Here is a 20,963-nt window from a genome sequence, read left to right as displayed (position 1 = left end):
TATTTCCCAAGTACATTAATTTTTTTAACATTCATTTTTTAAAATTTGAGGTTCCAAATTCTCTCCCTCCTTCCTGTTCCTCCCCCACCCCTTGAGAAGGCAAGCAGTGTGAAATCAATATCCATATTAGCCATGTTGCAAAAGAAAACACACACAAACAAACCAGAAAAATAAAGAAAGGGAGAAAATTGTACTTCAATCTGCACTGCATTCATCAGTTCTCTCTCTGGAGATAGACGGCATTTTCATCATGGGCCTATGGAATTGTCTTGGACTGTACTAATCAGAGAAGCTAAGTCTTTCACAGATGATCATGATATAATGTTGCTGTTTCTGTGTACAATACTCTGGGTTCTGCTCACTTCAATTTCCATCAGTTCATATAACTCTTCCTAGGTTTTTCTGAGATCATTCTGCTCAACATTTCTTTTTTTATTTTTGGGTGAGTCAACATTTCTTATACCACAGCAGTATTCCATCACAATCACATGCCACAACTTGTTCAGACATTCCCCAATTGACGGGCATCCCCTGGATTTCCAATTTTTTGCCACCACAGAAAGAGGTACTATAAATATTTTTGTACAAATAGGTTCCTTTTGGGGCAGCTAGGTGGCGCAATGGATAGAGCACAAGCCCTGGATTCAGGAGGACCAGAATTCAAATCCGGCCTCAGACACATAACACTTACTGGGCAAGTCACTTAACCCCACTGCCTAGCCAAAAAACCAACCAAACAAAAACAAATAGGCTCCTTTCCCCTTTTTTTTTTTTAAATTTCTTTAGAATAGAGACCTGGTAGTGATATTGCAGGGTCAAAGGGTATGCAGATTTTTAGCCCTCTCATTGTTCTAAATCCCACAAGTGCTTACTAAGCACCTACTGTGTGCCAGCACTAGGGATTCCAAGGAGATTAGCCTACATTCTAATGGAGCAGACAGTGAGTATGGAAAGAGGCCTATATAAAACCTCTGATGACCAGGAAAGGCTTCAGTTTAGTCCTGAAAGAAACTAGAGATTGTAAAAAGTTGTTCTTTGTCCTTCATTCTGGAAGAGGACCATGACCTCTAAGAGGTTTAGGTGAAAAAGGAAGGAGTGTATTCAGGAAAGGAAATGCCCCATATGGGTGAACAAAAGACCACCAGACTGCCTGGACAGACTGCAGAGAGAATGGAGGGGATTGGGCATAATAAGTCTGGACGGGTAGGCCAGCTGGGGGCCAGGTTGTGAAAAGCTTTAAATATCAAACGGAAACATTTGCATTTGATCCTAAAGGTGACAGGGAATCAGAGATGACTGAGGAGGGAGTGGCGAATTGAGACCCATGTGCACTCACGTGGTGAGTGCTACGCGCTATGTGTAGTACAGACTGGAGTGGGGAAAGAGGGGAGGCAGGAGAGAGGTCAGAAAGGCCTAATTGGATGACTGGGTGGCCATGTAGAGCCAGAGACAATGAGGAGTGCAGGGCTTTAACTTGACTGGCCAGAAAATGGTGTTTCAACAGAATAAAGCAGCTCAATAACTGAATGAATGCAAGAGCGTGTATGAAGCACTTGGCAAGCCTGCCAGGCACTGTGCTAAGCACCGAGAATGTAAAAGATTGAAAAAGCAGCAGTTCCTGGCCTCAAGGAGCTTACACTCTAAGATGGAAAGACAGCAGAGCTAAGGGGGAGAAGTAAGCAGGGAAAGGCATCATCTGGGGAGCTGGCCAATGGTTTGGGGAAGGGTGGATGCACACAGCAGGAGGTAGGTGATAGATGGCTCAGGGGGAAGAGGAGCTAACGCAGAGCCTGGCATCTAGGGCCAACCTGTAGAGACCAAAGATGGAGTGCACTGCTTTGCACTTACTCAGTCACCTGCTAATGAGGCTGGGCAGCAGCCCCAAAAGTGAGTGGATGTATTTATCAAGGGACTGGGGCATGGATTCAAGAAGTTCATAAGAGGGGTGGGTTTGGAGGAAAAGATAGGAGTTTTGTTTTATACTTGGTGAATTTCAGATGCCTCCAGGACATCTAGTTTGAAATGTCCAAGGAACAGTTAACTGCATTGGACTGAATCTAAGGAGTCAGGAATCCAGCCTCAGACACTCACAAGTTGTGTGACCCTGGACGAGTCACTTAAATTCTCTCTGTGCCTCAATTTCCTCATTTATAAAGTGGAGTTAGTTATACTACCTATCTTACAGAGTCACTGTGAAGGTCAGATAAGTTCATGTAAAATGCTTTGCAAACCTTTAATTGACACAGAAATGCTAGCTACTACTGTAGAGAGGGCAGCTAGGTGGTATCACAGTGCAGGGTGTGGAGTCAGGAAGACTCATTTCCCTGAGTTCAAATCCCGTCTCAGACACTTAGTAGCTGTGAGACCCTGGGCAAGTCACACCCCCGAGTTTGCTTCAGTTTTCTCCCCTGTAAGATTAACTGGAGAAGGAAATGGCAAACTACTCCAGCATCTTTGCAAAAACCAAACCAAACCAAACCCAAGTGGTGTTACAAAGAGTCAGACATAACTGAGCAATGACCACTGTAGATGTCATTATACCCAATGAGAGTTAGGGAGTCACCAAGAAAGCATAAAGAGAGGAAGGGAGGGAGCCTAGGACACAGCCTGTTATGGGGCATAGCCCACTATTAGGGGACCTGATGTGCATTCTGACAAGGCTTATCTCTTTACTGGAGACTGGAGAAAAGGAGCAGAAAATGGGGAATACGTTAAAGGCCTCATCAAGAAGTAGGGGCAGAGTTCCTGGGAAATGGTCTCCACTCCTCAGGAAAGTATGAATCGAGACTCTTAGATGAAAAGGCACGAGGTGAAAGGCTGGTTGGCTGGGACAGAGAACCAATGAGAGAGGAATAAAAGGGCTGTCCTGGAGCCATCCAGGCAGAAGGCCCTGGGCCCTTCTACAGAACACCACTATGTGAACACGCTCCTGTGTCTCTCTCTAAAAATCTGACTACATCAATTTCTGCAAGTGAGAAGGGTAGAGTGGAGAACAAAGGGAACCCCAGGAGGGCTGAATAGTGTTACTCTACCAAGACCCTTCCCTTCTAGAGGCCAAAGTCCTCTTCTTCTTCTTTTTTTTTGTGAGGCATTTGGGGTTAAGTGGCTAGCGAGTGTTACGTGTCTGAGGCCGGATTTGAACTCAGGTCCTCCTGACTCCAGGGCTGGTGCTCTATCCACTGTGCCACCTTGCTGCCCCCAAAGTCCTCATTTCTAATGAGGTGCTAAGCTAGATCACCTCTAAAGCCAAAGCTCTGGTATTCCATATGCTAAGGCCCCTCCCAGCCCTGACATTCCCTGTCCTGTGTTCTAGGCCCCTTCCAGTTTATTCTCTACTGAGATTCTGGTGTCGGTCTCCACTGACATCGGGGCTAAGCTCTCTCCTTTAGCTAGGCTGTGGTCCTCTTGGAAACAAAGGCTGAACCACAGCAGCCCTCAGGACCCTTTCAGTCCCCAACACCCCACCCTCTTCTCACCAAACAGAATCTAATTCATTCAGCGCCTTTTCCCTTTAGCCAGGACTGCTGCCTCCAGCCTCTCCCCACTCTTTAACTGCTCTTCTCAGAGCAATCTTCCTTTGGCGCAAGTCTGACCGCTTCATGCTCCGCCTCCATGTTCAAGACCCTCAGTGGCTCTCTACTGCCTGGCCTGCTGATCCTGGTCTTTCCAGGTGTGGGTCCACTTCGCCTCTCCAGCCTCCTTTCCCATGACTTACCTCAGATTAACCAACATTTATTAAACACCCGCTATGTGCCAGGTGGGCTGCTAGGTGGCGCCATAGTGCACAGAGCTCTGGGCCTGGAATCAGGAAGACTCATCTCCCCGAGTTCAAATTTGGCCTCAGACACTGACTAGCTGTGTGACCCTGGGCAAGTCACTTAACCCTCTCTGCCTCTGTTCCTCAACTATAAAATGAGCTGGAGAAAGAAATGGCAAACCACTCCAGGATCTTTGCCAAGAAAACCCCACATAGGGCCACGAAGAGTCGGACAACTCTGAAAACCACATGTGCCAGGCACCGTGTTGTGCTGGGGATACAAAAAGAGGCAAAAGACAGTTCCTGCCCTCAAGGAGCTCATCATCTACTGGAGGAAACAATAAGGAAACCAAGCTGTACATACAAACTTTATATGGGACATAGAGGATATGATTAGCTGAGGAAAGGCTTCCCATAGTAGGTGAGATTCCCGCTGGGACTTACAGGAAGCCAAGGAGGTTGGAGCAGAGGAGGCAGAGCCTTCTAGGCCTGGCAGGCAGCCACAGAGACTGCCCGGAGCCCAGAGGTGGAGGCTCTTGTCCCTGGAACGAAGCTCCCTTCACCCCACCTTCCCATTAAATTTGTCTTTTCCTTCAAGGCCCAACTCCCAAGTGGCTCTTTCCATGCACTTCCCCCAGTTCGCCCTGCAGAAGAGGGACCTCTTTCTGCTCCCATTTCTCCTAGCAGACTTCCCCAAGCTGTCCTTCACACTCACCACCTTCTGCCTCACACTCCGGCTATTTGTGGATACAGAGGAGGTATAGGAGGGCTGTGACCCATCCCAAGGGAGCCAGGGGCTGATGAGCCTCCCCTTCCCCCACCTCAGGAGAGTACAAGCTCTTTGAGGGCAGTCTGAGTCAGCTCTCATCCAAGCAGCCTCAGAGCTGATACAAGGGATGGCCCATAGTAGGCATTAAGAAATATTTCGGGGGCAGCTAGGTGGTGCAGTGGATAGAGCACCGACCCTGAAGTCAGGAGGACCTGAGTTCAAATCTGGCCTCAGACCAAACACTTGACACTTACTAGCCGTGTGACCCTGGGTAGGTCACTTAATTGAATAGTGTTACTCTACCAAGACCCTTCCCTTCTAGAGGCCAAAGTCCTCTTTTTTTTTCTTTTTGGCAAGGCAACTGGGGTTAAGTGACTTGCTCAGGGTCACACATACCCCAATTGCCTAGAAAACTAAAAAAAAAATTGGGGAATTGAACCCCACCTTCTAAGGTGAAGCTCTGACACTTTGTGGTTAAAGGTCTGAGGATTCTCAGCTATGGCACTGTATGCTCCAGGTTCCAAAGTCTCTCCCAGGGTGAAGACTCTATGTTCTGCCTTAGAAGGTCCTTAAGGACCCTCCTCACCTTGATGTTCTTAAGATCCCACACAGCTCTGAAAGTCTATGCTATGTGTTCCCAGCCCTATTGCCACTCTGATACATATGTTCTAAGGTGTCTCTCAGCTTTCTCGTTTTATGCTGTGTTCTGAGGTTTCTGCCAGTTCTGACGTTCTCTGATCCACAGTTTAGCTCTGAAATTCTAGGACATTGCCCTGACAGCCTTTGCCTGTCCCCCTCCCCCTTCTCTTCTTTCATCCTTCTGCCTCCCCTTCTCCAGTATCTTCTCCTCTCTCCCTCCTCCCCTCCCTCTTGAATCCCCACTCCCCTTCTCCTCCCTCCCTCTCCTCTCAGCCCCGCCTGCTGAATGTGATGGGGAGAGGGGCGGGAGAGAGCTGAAGCCTCGCCACCTGATCGGGCAGAGCTGAGGCAGCGGAGCCGGAGCCGGGACTCAGAGCCTGGGGCTGCGACAGCCAAGGTGTCCAGAGGGCCTGGGAAGATCTGCTGTTCCGCCGAAGCATCCCCTTTCCTAGCTCTGGGACCCCCACTTTCCCTGCATCACTGGGCTCAGACCTTTCCCACCTCTGGTGAACGCCTGGACTCGGGGGCCCTGATGTTGGATTGGAACTAACGACCCCGGAGCCCCCGGAAAGTGTGGGGGGGTGGTGAGGAAGCAGCCAGGATCCTGAGCAGAGGGAGCCCCAGTGCCGTGAGTAGCGCCTGCAGCAGCTCTGTTTGGGGGGTGGGTGGGGAGGAGATAAGGCAGAGAGGAGACAGCCCAGAGATGGGGAAGCAATGAAGGGCTCTCCCTAACGTGTGGCGGGGTCCACTAGGCTTATGGGGAAAGGAGTAAGGCATGGGGGATAGAAGGACAAATGGGGAGAAACTGGACCAAGGCCTGAACAGAGAAAGCTCATGGAAATGAATAAAGAGAAGTGGGAACGGAATGGGAGAATGGGAGCAAAATCAAAAATATGGAGGCAAGATTTGGGAGAGATGGTGATGACAGGGACGTGGGATGGGGGTGGGGGGCAGAGGTCTGGAAAGACCCTGGGAAGTGCTGTGGAAGATCGGCAGAGAAGGTGGTAGAGATCTGATCCTTGGGGCGCCTTAATTTGTAAGGGTCCGCTTGACACTCTCTCCCAGCAGCCCTGGATGTATTATTGACACTCTCCACTAATTCACCTCTTCAGGTGCCCCTGACTAGTTTAATGTCTACACCTCACTTTCGGGTCGGTTCCTCCTCCTCTCCCTCAGACACCAGACCAGCTCGCCTGGGTCTCAGTTTCTCTTTTTGTAGGAGTGGAGTTGAACCTGGTCTCTAAGCTCCTCTTTGATGTGACATTCTCTATGTCCTCAGGGCCCTCACAGCTCTGACATTCTGTGTGCTCTGTTCTAAGGTCTTTCCAGGTCTGATCTCATCATCTTCTCCTTATTTCTAGATTCCTGTGGGGATAGCAGGAGAGGGAAAGGGAAGGGGGAGGTGTGTGTGTGTCAAACAAAGAATTTTCAAAGCACCAGGTCCCTAATTCCATATTGGTGTCTGCCCTCAAGAGACAGAAAAGCAATTTGTGAAATCAAGCCCTAGGTTGAGGTGAAGCGTCATTACTAAAATTAGTCCCCATACTCTAATTAATCTGAGAGCCCAGAGCGGAGGCTGGGATACTGCAAAATGACCCGCCTGTTTCTGAGGGACCAGATCTGGTGCCAGCAGGTGTTGAGACCCCCACCCCCACCCAGACTCCTGCCCCTCAGCCATGAGGATTCCAAAGAGAGCAAGGAACAGGACAGAGGGCAAAAGTTGAGATCAGAAGGCCAGGGTGTATACGTGATCAATGTCTAGCCTTAGTTTCCTCCTCTATAAAATGGGCCTCTACACTCTCTTACATCCTGTGACCCTAAATCCATTTCAAGTCTGGATCCCCCCAGCTTGTCCTAAACTCCTCTTCTTAACCACAGCAGCCCCCAAACTCCTGTTCCTTCCCGGATTCTGCTCTAGTCTTTGCCTGGGTCCATGCTGATATGGTGTTGTGTAGACTTTACTGCTGAAGGCCAGCAGTAATTCGCATCCCAGAGCTTGCTAGGGAGACTGCTAGAGATGAGAGGGTTGGGAGAGGGGGCTAACCAGTCATGTAGGGCCGGGAGGCAGGGAACAGGGAGAGGCTAGTACACCTGACTTCCACCTCTCCCCTACAGTGGGAACTCCTTGGCTCTGAGAGCTTCCCTACCAGTCACCTCCCCCCTTCCCTAACACTGACAGATCGGGAATATCCCAAGATCTGATTTAAGCTCACAGGGAAGAGAAACAGGCTTAAACCCTGAGGTAGCCAGGGAATAGAACTGTGGTGGGCCTAACAGGAGAACAGAGGTCAGAGGTCTGTGTCCTGGAAAAAGGTAAGGCATGCACTCCTGCCTCAGACCAGAGCCAGCCACACCTCCAAATGTGCAATGCCGGGATAGGGATTTGAAGGTGGTTTCTTCCCTCTTAACCTTGCCTGTCCTCTCCTCTCCCCACAGGCTCCAGGGGGATTAAATCTGTCTGCTGGCCAGTGGAGGGGAAGATTGGGGGGGGGTGTTCCAGAGAAGGAAAGCAGACTGGGGCCCAGTGTCTGGTGGAAAGGTGCAGAACCAGGACATTTCTTTCCTACTGAAATGGGTTTACCTTTAATCCAGGATTAATATTCTGAGAAGGCAGGGTCAAGGGAGGAAGGCCTGTGGCTAGGGAAAGTGAGCAGAGCTATGAAGGCCCTTATTTTCTGCTCTCCTGGGGCCCAGCTGGCCTCATGCCAAGTTGTCTCCATTCTACCCAGTTGCCCATGAGCCCACCTGCCCACACACACACCTTATTCAGGAAGAAGAGGAATCTGAGGGGCAGATGCTTACAGCCTACCCAAGACTGACTAAGGCCCAGAAGCTGATGACCACCAGGTGGAGGGGCCCCTCCCCCTCCTCCTACCCAGGGAGCTCCCCTGAACAAAGCTGACTTTCCATCAGCCCTGGCCAGGAGCCTGCCAGATCTTGAGCAAATGCCAGGACCAAGTTGTGGGAGCTCTCCCCATACTGCCCTTTTGCTCCTACCCTCCTAGGAGACCAGCATCAGTCCTTATTAGTGATAATCATCACATTTCCAACCTGCTCTAAGGCTTACAATCCAAGTGTTATCGCACCCATTTTACAGATAAGTACACTTAATTCTGGAAGAGTAAAGAGCCTTCAAAGCCCGCTCTGGCCTCCTCTGGATCTGGCCTGGCCCTTTCCTCATGAGACTATGTTCAGTTCAGTTCTGCAGAACCCTCCCCACCCCCAACCCCACCGGGCCCAGGGGCCAGCAACAAAGAGCTGACTTACCACTGACAGGGAAGAGCCCAAACAAAGAAGAAAACAAGAAAACCCCGCGCAGACAAAATCGTCCCAGAGTCAGGGCTTTGCCAGGAGGCAGCACTCCGAGTCATGAAAGAGCACAGAGCCTCTTTTTAGCATGAAGGCTGCCGATGGAATGGAGGGGAGAGGCCACGTGGAACCTTCTCCCCCCCTCCCCTTCGCTGTGGTACCATCACCCCACAGTTAGCTTTGGCAACAGACAAGACAGCCTGGGTTTCGAGTACCTAAGGAGGGGAAGCAAGACAGGGGCTCCTCCCTTGCCTTCTCTCCCCTCCGCTCCTAACCTAGTTCCATGAAGATGGGGCTAGGCCTGAAAAGCAGGACTGAGCTCTGGGAATGGAGCGGAGCTGAGTGGGTGGGAGAGGTGGTATGCTGCTTGGTCATAGCAACTGAGCAGCCCAGCAACGCCTCCACAAGTACCTACCCTGTCACAAGCAACCGCCCTGTCAGGGCGTGGGGTTCCCTACAAAGAGATGGGCTCCAGCCCCTGCTTCCTTCCAGGAGCTTACAACCTAAAGGAGAATCCTAAACACAGACATCCTACATCTCTGCTCCAGAGACACAAATCAGGATGCAAGAGAGGCAAGCAGGGGGTAGTGGGAAGAGAGAACTCCAAATCAATGCTCCTGTGAGATGGGGGGGTGACGAGGGGCAGGGTTCCTGGAGACGCCATGTGATGTGGCCCAAGAGGAAAGGAGGGGTTTAGAGGTGGAAGGAATTTCAGCTATCACCAAGCCCTTCCTCATCCTTGTACAGATTGGGACACGGAACCCCAGTCACATAGCTAGTGAATGGCAGAGCTAGGATTCGAATCCAGGTCCTCAGACTCTAACCCGTGCCTTTTTCATGACTTCTTCTGGCCCCCCTGAGTAGATGGTGAGGGTGTGGTAAAATGCGTTCCAGGCACTGGACCCAACAAAGAAGAGAAAGGGATTGGAATGGGGGACAAAGCCATTTTAGACATAGATCTAGGTTTCACCTCATGCGTCCAGTGTGCCTAGCCCTGTGCTGGGTAACGTGGGGAGGACAGAGATGAAGAACGGTCATCCTTCCAGGCAGTACAGCTCACAAGACCCTCGTCACTCGCCCAATCTCCAAAGACAGGGTTGGACGAGCTGGACAGAGGCAGGGTTCAGTCCAGGCTGGGAGGAGGCTCAGGGGAGGCTCCAAAGGGGAACCTGGGACAGGACCTTCAGTAAGACCTTTCCGAGTCCTGCTGCCCATGTCCTGCCCCTACCACTAAAACACCGTAATTCCACCTGAGCCAAGGTCATCACAGACACTGAGGAAAAAGCTTCTCGGTAACTGATCCCCACTGGAGCCAGAAATGTGATCTCTCCTCCTCCCCACCCCCTCTAGACGTAGAGGGTTTTGCTTTCAGCCCAAAGCAGGGCAGAGGGAGGTAAAGAAGGACAGGGTCTGGAGGGAGGAGACAGTGTTTGGGGATAGGTCAGGAGCCACTTCGAGAGCCCGGATGGTGGGCTACAGCGTAAAGGATGCACAGGACCCAGGCTTGACTCGGGACTCTATGACCCACGACTTCTGAGTCCTTGAACGAATCTCCCAGTCTCTTCCTCTATAAAACGCAGAGATTAAACTAGCTGGTCTTTAGGGGACTTCCCAGGGTTGGTATCCTCCGATGCTGTCTACTTCAAAGGACTAAATGTTCATCTCCAATTAGGGCACATTAACCGTCACTGGGACCTTAGTTGTCATCCGTTTCTGTCTCTGGCCCACAGACCCCTGTGTGTAAAATGGGAGGGGGGGAATCGGTGTCTAAGGTTGCTCCTGCTCTGACATTCTCGGTCTTACAAGAGAAGGGTGGGCTCCGCTGCCAACCTTCTCCCCTCCCTTACAGGTGCACCGGGAGAACGCTGGCCCCATTCCCCCCAGCCCAGACGCCCCCCTGGGCTCTGGCCCGACAGGAGCCCATCTCAGGGGGCAGGGGTGGGGCCCGGGCCCCTCCTCCGCCGCATCGCTCTCTGCCCAGACATGCCACCAGTTCTGGCCCGGCTGCAACAAGCAGCCAAGATGGTGATGACCAGGAAGAAGGTGGTGCTGCTGCTGCTCCTGGGTGGGATGCTGAGCCTGCTCCTCCACCAGGGATCGCAGCTCAGCTGGTAAGGAAGGGATGGGGCTGGAGGACTCGTGGTCTACACCTTCCTAGCCTTGGAGACAGGGAGTCCTGGGCCCAGGCTTCCGCAGCGGTGAAATGCCAGGGCGGGGCTGGGTGACCTCCACAGCACAGACAGCGTGACCTAGAAGGGCCTTTCCTTTGCCCCCTCCCTGGAATAAAGAAGTCCTAGCACTTCCGTTCCACATTATTCCACTGGACCCTCCCAAGGCGAGTAGGGCAGCATGACTACTCTCATTTTACAGAGGAGAAAAACAAGTCCCAAGAGTCGGTTCTTGGTCAGGTCACTGAGAACGGCTCTTTTCTTCATTATTCCTCCTTCCTACGCTCTCCAGCAATCATCCAGATGACTAATAGGGGTTTATCTAGAACTCAGGTCATTTTCTCATTCTGGGTCTGTTTCCCCATCTATAGCGCTGGAGAAGATTTTGGGAGGCCCCTGTATTCAAATATGTGACAGACTGGCGTGGAGAAGGATTAGATTCGTTTTTCTTGGCTCCAGAAAGAAAAAATAGGAAGAACAGAGTGGATTTTGCAATAGACAAATCTGGGCTTAAAAAAGTTCCTAACGATTAGAGCCATCCAGAGGTGGGCTGGGCTGGGCCCCTCCTGGGAGGGCTGCAAGCAGAAGCTGGATGACGCTTGCTGGGTCTTTCGTCCCGGGGATTCCTTTCAGGCACAGGTTAGACTAGATGCCCCCGAGGTCCCTTCAGATGCTCAGATTCTGCAAAATGACACAAGTGGCTTCAGGGATGACTCCAATCTCTACTCTTGACCTCTTCTAGCATCGAGTCCACAGAGAAGGGGAAGCTGAGTATGGAGCCCATTCCTGGAGGGAGGAGAGTCACCCCCCCCCATACACCTGACCCACTGGGATGGGGGTGGTGCTGATTTCACACTTTAAGGCCTAGGCCTAGAACACACTCACAAGTCACTGGCTGGCCCTCAGCCTAAGAGGCAGAAAGGGGAAGAGCAAAGTAGGAAGGGTGAGGTCAGAGGCATCCTTCATGGCCTCCAGGTCCCTGGATGTTCCATGAAGTTGATACTGGAGACAAACACTAAATTTGATGGTGCTGAGTCAGGTTAGAACCCTCTTCTCACCTGCTGCCCTCGTCCAACCCGTCTCCTACTTATCTGAAGCAGGGAAGAGGGTCTCCAAGATGGTCAAGGATGGTGGACAAACTGAAAAACACCCCAGTCTTGGAAGACAAAGAAAAGCTGGACAAGAGAGAGGGAGGACAGTAGAGGAAGGAGGGCAAGCCCACATGGGGATATGGGGAATGCAGGCTGTACCGCTGTAAACAATGGGGCCATCTTCAAGGGGAAGAAAGCCAGACAGGTCACTGCAGGCAGCTTCCATCAGGTCAGGGCTAGCAGGAGGCTACCCCATGTTTGCAGGTGAGGGGGCCAGCCTTCAGATGACAGGCAGGCACCCAGAGCTGGCTCTGATGCATGACCCTTGGGTGACCCCTGAGAGTCCTCCAGTAGAAAAGCTGAGAGGTGGGAGTCTCTTCATCTGGACTCCCCAGTGGCAGTAGAATCATGGGAGACCAAGCCTCTTCAAAAGGGGAATAGGCTGCCCTGGGAGGGAGGGGGCTCACCCTCACTGAAACTGGCTGACCACTTGGAGCACTACGTGGATGTGGGGACAGACAAGATGGTCACTAAAGGGGCAGTCCTAACTGGGATGGGATGGCTCCCCTGGGAGGCAACTCCTGCCTTCACGACCACAGGCAAGCACAACTGTAAGTGGTGGGGTTTGGACTCGGGACATCCCAGGGGCTGACCCTGCTGCTCCCCAGGCCCTTTCCCTCTCTGGGCCTGTTTGCTCATCTGTAAAATGGATGACCCTGACAGCCGCTCAGGCTCCAGAACCCCACATCAAGCTCAGCCCCGCTGCTTTACCACCGTGGAAGCCTGGGGACTTGTTTCCCTTAGATGGCCTCCAAGCCCTACAGGATCAGTACATGGGGTGGTCTCAGGGCAGTCCCTTCCAGCCTTGGGTCTTGGGCAGTGAGGGTGGTGCAGGGGATAGAGCACTGTACCGGGAGTAACGAAGACCTGCACTCACATTCGGCCTCACACACTTAGTAAGGTGTGTCAGTTTCTTCAGCTGTAAAATGGTGGTAAGGCTCAAATGTAAAGAGCTTAGCAACACCTGGCACACAGTAAGCGCCAGGTAAATGTTAGCATTATCAGAACTAGCAGGAGGGCACAATCCTCAAGTAGACTTGAGACTGATGTTCTTTCTGGTTCTGATCTCGGGAGGAGATCCCGTCCATAAACGTTCACTAAGCACTTTCTACGTACCAGTGCAGCCAGAGGGGCCACACCGGGCACCAGGCCTGGAGTCAACAACAGTCTGGCCTCAGACACTTCCTAGCCATGTGACCCTGGGCAAGTCACTTAATCCCGTTTGCCTCAATCTCCTCTTCTGTCAAATGAGCTAGAGAAGTATCTTTGCCAAGAAAACCCCAAATGGGGTCACAGAGCGGGACAGTGCTGAAAAAGACCGAACAACGCTATGTGCTCGATACCATACGAAGAAAGGTAAAAGCCAGTCCCTGTCCTTTAGCGACAGTCCAGGCGTGAGGTGATGAAGGGCAGGGTCAGAGAAGGGGCCTTTGGGTGACCAGGCTGGATGGAGGGTGGGGGGGAGGGGGAAAGTGGAGCGTGGAGGAGGATCCCTAGGTTGGCGGGTTGGGGAATGGCGATACCTTCCACAGTAAGGGGGGGGGTGTTTAACGGCAAGGGTAATGAGTTGTCTCATACATGTGACCTCAGTTTCCCCAAATTTAAGCAGGACTAGATGGCCACGGTTCATTACAACTCTAAAGCTATGATCTGGGCGGGGGTGGCTGCAATGTCACAAAGGTGGTCCTCGGCAGATCCGGGGGCGGGCCTCAGTTTACCCCTCCCTTGGAAGGCTCCCCCCCCCACGTCACTGGGTCTCCCTTCCCGTCCCCACCAGGTCCCTCGGGTCACGCGCGCTCTCCCCTCCCCTCCCCCCGCAGGTCCCCCCGGCTGCTGTTCCCCGGGGCCCCGTGCCCGGCCGGCCGCACGCGGCCCAAGCACACGGCCGTGGCCTTCGTCAAGACGCACAAGACGGCGGGCACGACGGTGCAGAACATCCTGTTCCGCTTCGCCGAGCGCCACAACGTGACGCTGGCGCTTCCGCGGCCCAGCTGCGAGCACCAGTTCTGCTACCCGCGCGACTTCTCGGCGCGCTTCGTGCACCCGGCCACGCGGCCGCCGCGCATGCTCGCCAGCCACCTGCGCTTCAACCGCGCCGAGCTGCGGCGCCTGCTGCCCAACGACACGGTCTACGTCACCATCCTGCGCGAGCCGGCCGCCATGTTCGAGTCGCTCTTTAGCTACTACAACCGCCACTGCCCGGCCTTCGTGCGCGTGCCCAACGGCTCGCTCGAGGCCTTCCTGCGCGCCCCGCGCGCCTACTACCGGCCGGACGAGCGCTACGCCATGTACGCGCACAACACGCTGGCCTACGACCTGGGCGGCGACAACGAGCGCAGCGCGCTCGACGAGCCCGCCTACCTGGCGGGCCTCATCCGCGACCTCGAGGCCGCCTTCTCCCTCGTCATGATCGCCGAGTACTTCGACGAGTCGCTCGTGCTGCTGCGCCGCCTGCTGGCCTGGGACCTGGAGGACGTGCTCTACGTCAAGCTCAACGTGCGCAGCGCCTCCTCGCGCCTGGCCGCGCTGCCCGAGGGCCTGGCGCGCGCCGCGCGCCGCTGGAACGGCCTCGACGCCGGCCTCTACGAGCACTTCAACGCCTCCTTCTGGCGCCGCGTGGCGCGCGCCGGCCGCGAGTGCGTGCAGCGCGAGGCGCGCCAGCTGCGCGAGGCGCGCGAGCGCCTCCTGCACCGCTGTTTCGGGCCGCGCCCGCGCCTGCGCCCGGCCGCCGAGATCCGCAACAAGCAGCTGCAGCCGTGGCAGCCGCTGGGCAACGTGGGCATCGTGGGCTACGACCTGCCCAGCCGCCCGCCGGGCCCCGGCGGCGACGAGTGCCTCAAGCTGGCCATGCCCGAGGTGCAGTACTCGAGCTACCTGCTGCACAAGCAGAAGCTCCGCGCCTCCGCCTGGGCCGAGCGGGGCCGCGCAGGGGCCGGGGCGGGGGACCGGCCGCCGCCGCCGCCGCCGCGCCCCATCCGAGCCCTGCCGCGGCTGGCCCGGAGGGGCTGAGCCGCCGCCGTGCTGCCCCCGAGAGATGCGCCCCCAGAGACGGGCAGCTGCACCCCTGACTCGGCCAAGAAAGCCCCCTTGCAAACATGCACGGGAGAGGGGACTGACCCGCCCCCAGAGGGGATGACAGCCCCCAGAGATGGGCAGCTCCGCCCGCGACCCGGCCGAGAAGACGTGACCCCCTTACAAACATGCACGGGAGAGGGGACTGACCCTCCTCAGAAACCCTCCTCCAGAGGGGGCTGCCCCCCCAAGAGATGGGCAGCTGCGCCCCCCACCCGGCCGGGAAAGCCCCCTTACAAACATGCACAGGCGAGGGGACTGACCCTCCTCAGAGACCCTCCTCCAGAGAGGGCTGCCCCCCCAAGAGACGGGCAGCTGCGCCCCCAACAGGGCAAGAAGGGGTGACCCTCTTACAAACATGCACGGGAGAGGGGACTGACCCTCCTCCAGAGATGCGCCCCCCGAGGGGGCTGACACCCCCCAGAGATGGGCAGCTCCGCCCCCGACCCGGCCAATAAGGCCCCCTTACAAACATGCACAGGCGAGGGGACTGACCCTCCTCAGAGACCCTCCTCCAGAGGGGGCTGCCCCCCCACCCGGCCAGGAAAGCCCTCTTACAAACATGCACGGGAGAGGGGACTGACCCTCCTCAGAGACCCTCCTCCAGAGGGGGCTGCCCCCCACCCGGCCAGGAAAGCCCTCTTACAAACATGCACGGGAGAGGGGACTGACCCTCCTCAGAGATGCTCCCCTAGAGGGGGCTGACCTCCCCAAGAGATGGGCAGCTCTGCCCTCCATCCGGCAGGGAGGGCGTGATACCCCCCCCCAGCCAATGTGCGATTAGGGAGAGGGGGCTGACACCCCACCCCCCAACAACATGCACCCAAGAAACGGGCAGCTCTGCCCCCAACCCGGCCAAGAAGGCGTGACCCTCTTACAAACAAGGGAGGACTGGCCCTCCCCCAGAGGGGGCTGACCCCAAGTCCAACAACCAGCATCCAAGAGACTGGATAGCTCCGCCTTCGCCTGGCTGGAAGGACGTGACCACCACCACGCCCTCCCTACAGATGTCCAGGTGAAAGGAGACTGATGCACACTCCCCCCTTCCCCCATAGATGTGCAGCTCTGCCCCTAACCTGACCAGAACAGGGTGATCCCTGCCCCTCCACCTGTGCAACCCACCCCTGGGCTGGCCAAGAAAAGATCACACACACTCTCTCACACACACACGCAGCTCCTCACTGTAACCAGCCAGGAGGAGGTGACCTTTGCCTCTCCAGGTGTGCGGGTCCATCCTCAGGCTGGCCAAGAAAGGGTGACCCCATGCATACAACCCCCTGTCCAAGAGATATGCATATGTGGCAGAGAGGGGGAGGGGGTAAAACTCCTGTCTCTTGTGGTGTGCAGCCCCCACCCCCAGGCTGGCCAGGAGGGGTGGCCCTTCCTCCCCATCAGCTGTTAAGCCCCATCCCCATATCATCTGGAGGTAGTGATTTTTCCAGCTCCACAAGGTGGTGATGCCTGTCCCTACCCCCGTTCGCCTTTCCAGCTCTGAAGCTGCTGCCCTGGCTAGCCAAGAGACAGTAACTGCACACACACACCACTTCTAAAGCCCTCTCTTCCACCTAATGAAGGAAGCCTGCACTCACAGGCATGTGTGAAGTCCTGCTTATGAGGAGAGGGTGACTCTAGCTCCCACGTTCTTGTCTAAAGGAGGTGACCCCCTCTATCCAAGCTCTCCAAAGGGGTGGGGAACTCCCAGCATTACTGTTTGGCTGTAGAGGAGCTGGGCACCCTTTGCACTCCAGCTGTGAAGCCCTGTCCTTCACCAAGCACACACATCTCAAGACCCTCATTCAGTCATTCTTTTTCCAGAAAGTGCCCCTTCTTACATTCATTCTCCCAGTTGACCCCACCCTGCAGCTCTTACCACTATGGGGCCCAGCACTCTTTGTCTTCCTGGTTCCATCCTTTCCCTACAGCGGCAGCTCTTCCCGTACCCAGGGACTGAATATGGGTTGGGTTTTTTGGTTTTTTAATAAAACGGAATTTCTGAGATTAGTCTCCTCTCCAAGGGCATCGATAAGCAGAGAGCCAAGGCTCTGGGGAGGAGTCAGCCTCGGAGCAGGGGTTGGCAGCTGGAAGGACCGTTGAGATGAGAAGCAGAGTCCTAGAGAGGTTCACTGACTTACCTGGGTCATCCAGCTAGCTGTAATAAGTGTAGGATGGAGGATTTGAAACTGGCTCTTACCAAGTGGGGAGCCATGCTGCTACACATGACTTCCAAGTAGAATCCCAGAGTTGGGAGGGATGTCAGAGGCACCACCTGCAATCTCTCTGAATGAGAATCCCCCTTGCCTTCCCCAAAACCCACCCCCACCAGCCTTCCTTTGAAAACCTCCAATAAGAGGAAGCCAGTTCCTCTTGGGACAGGTGTCATTGTTCCTCTGCTTTGGTTTGCTTTGGGGGGGGGGGGACTGGCATTGAAATTTGGTGTTTGCATTTATTCTGCAAATATCCAGAGAGCCCCAGTGCAACACACAGGTTCTTAGCTGCTTAAGAGCACAGTCCTTAGTTCTCTAACCCTCACAGCCCTGGACCCGGCACAGGGACTGGCTGGGTTACTTGGCAGCCTGGTGTGTTGGTTTTGAAATCAAAAGACCTGAGCTTGACCAATAGCTCTTACCTGTGTGACCTTCAGACGGTCTCTAGGTGGTGCCACAGGGCACAGAGCACTGGGCGTGGAGGCAGGAAGACCTCAGTTCGATTGCAACCTCAGACTCAACTAGCTGTGTGACCTTGGGCAAGTCACTTCTGTTTCCTTAATTGTAAAATGGAGATAATACCAGCACCTGGCTCCCAGGATTGTTTTGAGGCTCAGATGAGAAGTGTGTAAAGTTCTTCTCACTAGTCCTGGCACTGTATAAATGTGAGCTGTTACACTTATTCGTATAAGACGTGGGTTCTGGGCTGAAGGGACCATTCCTTCCGGCTTCAGATTTGGATTAGACAGGCTTCGAGGTAGCATGGCAGAAAGAAGCTGTTCTTCACTCAGCAGTTGTCCAGTCGTTTCAGTCATGTCCAGCTCTTTGTGACCCCGTTGGGGGTTTTCTTGGCAGATACCAGAATGGTTGGCCATTTCCTTCTCCAGCTCATTTTACAGATGAGGAAACTGAGGCTGACAGGGTGAAGTGACTTGTCACACAGCTAGTAAGTGTCTGAGGCTGGATTTGAACTCGGGTCTTCCTGACTCCAGGCCCACCTCTCTATCCACTGCACCACCTAGGTTACTGGCTGGCTATGTGATAGTGTCCAAGCCCTACCCGCTCTCTGGCATTCCAGTTGAGAAGCCCTGCTCCAGCTTTTTGGGAGGAAACCTAGACAGACAGATGTTAAGTGACTTGCCCAGGGTCACACAACTGGGGCATGTGTGAGGCCAAATTCAAACTCAGATCTTCCTTACGTGGATGGGCCTGCACTTGAGGAATAAATAGTTACTTCCTGGGTTCCTCAGACCCATGGGATGTTCACTGCTGGAAGAAACCCCAGCCACCACCTCGTCCTGCCCCTTTGACGTAATGATGCATGTGGAGTCCTTTAGGTTTTCGAGACACCTAGCCTCTGTTGATCTTCCTAAGAGCCCCCTGGCAAGTAAGAGAGGTATTCTCCCCATTTCTCAGGAGGGCCTGGAGGCTCTGAGAGGTGACATATTAGCCTGAGGCTCTTTCTCCAAGTTCAGGGTGCTTTCCCACCCAATCCAACGACTATTTGAGATCCTATGGTGCCAGGCGCTGAGCTTGGGCTGGGGCAGTCCCTTCACTCAAGGACGTGCCAGCAGATGGCATCTCTATGATGACTTAAGGAGTAGGGAGAGAGCACCTGAAGAAGGTGGAACTGAAGGATTCCCAAATGTGCTGCCGGAGAGCTGAGCCTTCAAGGAAGCGAGGAATTCTAAGGAGCTGAGCTGAGGAAGGAGGCCGTTCTTGGTGTGGCAAAGGCCTTTCTGATGGGAGGCTTTCGGTGCCTCAAAGAGGGTCTTATCTGTAGGTTATCCTAGAAGCAAGAAGGAGCTATTATGATATATGATATATTCATACTTGTGCTTTGGGGGAGACTGAGGCTGGAGCCAAAAGTCACACGGAGAGCAAACAGCCACGCCAGGGACTGAGCCCATGCCTTCCCACTGCCAATCCAAGGCCTCTCCCACCATGCCGCGCTGGGTCACTTACAACCTGTCCTCATGGCCCTCTACTCGTGTGTCCCGCGTGAGAACTCAGAACTGACTCTTAACATGATGCCCGTGAGCGCTCTGCACTCTGCAACCACACAAGAGACACTAGGGGATTCTAGTAATACTCTCAGCTCCCACTTCCATGGCATCCTCTTGTTGACCAAGCATTTTCTTCATAAGGAATCCTAGCAGCCTGTGATCTCAGTGCCATTCACTGTTGAGGCACTGTGATTCTGAGCTAAGTTCCAATGAAAAGACAGGAGAGTTAGGGAAGAGGGGACAAATATGATCATCCCCATTCACCGATGAAGAAACTGAGTCCCCCAAAAATGAGGTGACTTATCCAAGGTCACATAGCGCGTGAGCATCGTAGCCAGGATTGGACCCCTAGACATCTAAACTCAGGCCCAAGAGTCACCCTGTTTCCTTCTCAGTCTCTTGTCCAGCTGCTCGATGGTATTGTGAGGGCCTAGTGAGCTGTCGGTCCTGCCAGTGCGCTTGCTTTCACTGTCTAAAGGGTTAAGCAGTTCTCAGGTTTGCCCTGTCCCCCTTCCCCCACAGTGTGGCTTAGTGGATGGGGTACTCGACTTGGAGTCAGGAAGACCACAGTTCAAATCCAGCTTTTGACACAGCTTATGTCACACTGGACAAGTCCCTTCGCTTCTCTGAGCTCCAGTCTCGTCATCTACAAAGGAGAATGATCATGTCTACTACAAAAGTTGTTGTGAGGATGAGATGAGATGATAATGTATGGAAAGTGTTTGCAAATCCTAAGGCACATTATTGATGAGCCACTGTTATGTTATTATTCTATATACCTCAAGGCAATTTGTATGGCCTGACCCAAGGGTGTGTGTGTGTGTGTGTGTGTGTGTGTGTGTGTGTGTGTGTATGAGAGAGAGAGATGAGAGCCAGAAAATGCTATTTTTTCTCTGCCGATCAGGACTTCACAGAATGGATTGCCTACTAAGGGGGAAGGGGGCATGTGGACCACTCTCAGAGGCTGGAAATGGGTCGACAGCATACATTTGCTCTCCCTTGCCCAAGTGTGAAAGTTGAGTACTGCCTTTAGGGACGAGATCCCCGGGTCTTCACAATCACCTGGAAAGGCGAGCAGGGCGGCTAGAGGGCAGGTGGAGGGCCTGACTAACGCAAGAGCTGAATGGGTTCTCCAGCCAGGAGGATGCCATTGTGGGCGCTGTAATGCTCTGTGAACAGCAGGGGGCACCAAAGCCAAGGGACTCTGGGACAGCTGAGGAACAGCTGCAGAGAAGAGAGCAATGAGGAGGTCTAGGTCCCTGTGGGAAAGCCCAGAAGATGGGGACAGGAAGACCATTCCCACGGAGGAGCTGATCTAGACCTACTGAATCATACGGCCCCTGCGGGAGGGGAAGAGAGTCACCTCTTTAATGAGCCCAAGTCCTTTCCCCACAAGGGGGAGTGGTGGGCATGGCTGCACCCCAGGGCAGTTCTGTAAGTCTGGGAGGAGCACACAGGTGCTTGGATGGGTGGGGCCCACCATAGCGGTCAGCCTTATGGACTGTCTAGGGGCTTAAACATGTTCTTTCTCTAGACTTTACAGTGTTCTGCAAAACCTGTTCCATGCCTTAAATGCCCAATGTTGTCAGTCTAAAAGCTCTTTGTGGGGGAAAAAAAGGACCACATCAATCCCAATTAGAGAGAAGCTCTCAAGTCGGAGCCCAATTATTTTGTCTAAGGAAAAGGGCCCAGGAGCTCACCACCATCACATACGGGTTACAGTAGCTGACAATTGTAGGACTTTTGCTTCTGCAAATCTCATTTGATCCTTCCTTACTATGACCTGGGGCACCTACCAAAGTGAGGTACTGCTATTATAACTACTAGCATTTATGTAGCACCTACAGTGTGCCAGGGACCATAACAAGTGGGGGGTGGGTTTCATTTA

The 20,963-nt window shown here is 53.9% G+C and overlaps 1 protein-coding gene across 1 annotated transcript; it reads left to right on the top strand.

The window, feature by feature from the left end:
- The first annotated feature begins 10,457 nt into the window (after positions 1-10,457).
- On the top strand, positions 10,458-18,156 carry GAL3ST3 (galactose-3-O-sulfotransferase 3). The gene is made up of 2 exons (XM_020968368.2): positions 10,458-10,585; positions 13,614-18,156. The coding sequence occupies exons 1-2, from the start codon at positions 10,458-10,460 to the stop codon at positions 14,800-14,802; spliced, it is 1,317 nt and encodes a 438-aa protein (XP_020824027.1). The 3' UTR covers positions 14,803-18,156.
- Positions 18,157-20,963: the final 2,807 nt, after the last annotated feature.

Source organism: Phascolarctos cinereus, unplaced genomic scaffold (genome assembly GCF_003287225.1).
Source record: "Phascolarctos cinereus isolate Bilbo 61053 unplaced genomic scaffold, phaCin_HiC Scaffold_9;HRSCAF=440, whole genome shotgun sequence".
In the NCBI taxonomy this organism is placed as follows: Eukaryota; Metazoa; Chordata; class Mammalia; order Diprotodontia; family Phascolarctidae; genus Phascolarctos; species Phascolarctos cinereus.
The sequence above is the reverse complement of the archived record's forward strand: the minus strand, read 5'-3'. Positions and strand labels throughout refer to the sequence as shown.

Excerpts from the sequence above, each read along its gene's own strand:
- GAL3ST3 (XM_020968368.2), top strand. The coding sequence starts at position 10,458 with ATGCCACCAGTTCTGGCCCGGCTGCAACAAGCAGCCAAGATGGTGATG. Across the intron at positions 10,586-13,613 it reads CAGGGATCGCAGCTCAGCTG|GTCCCCCCGGCTGCTGTTCC; the intron begins GTAAGGAAGGGA and ends CTCCCCCCGCAG.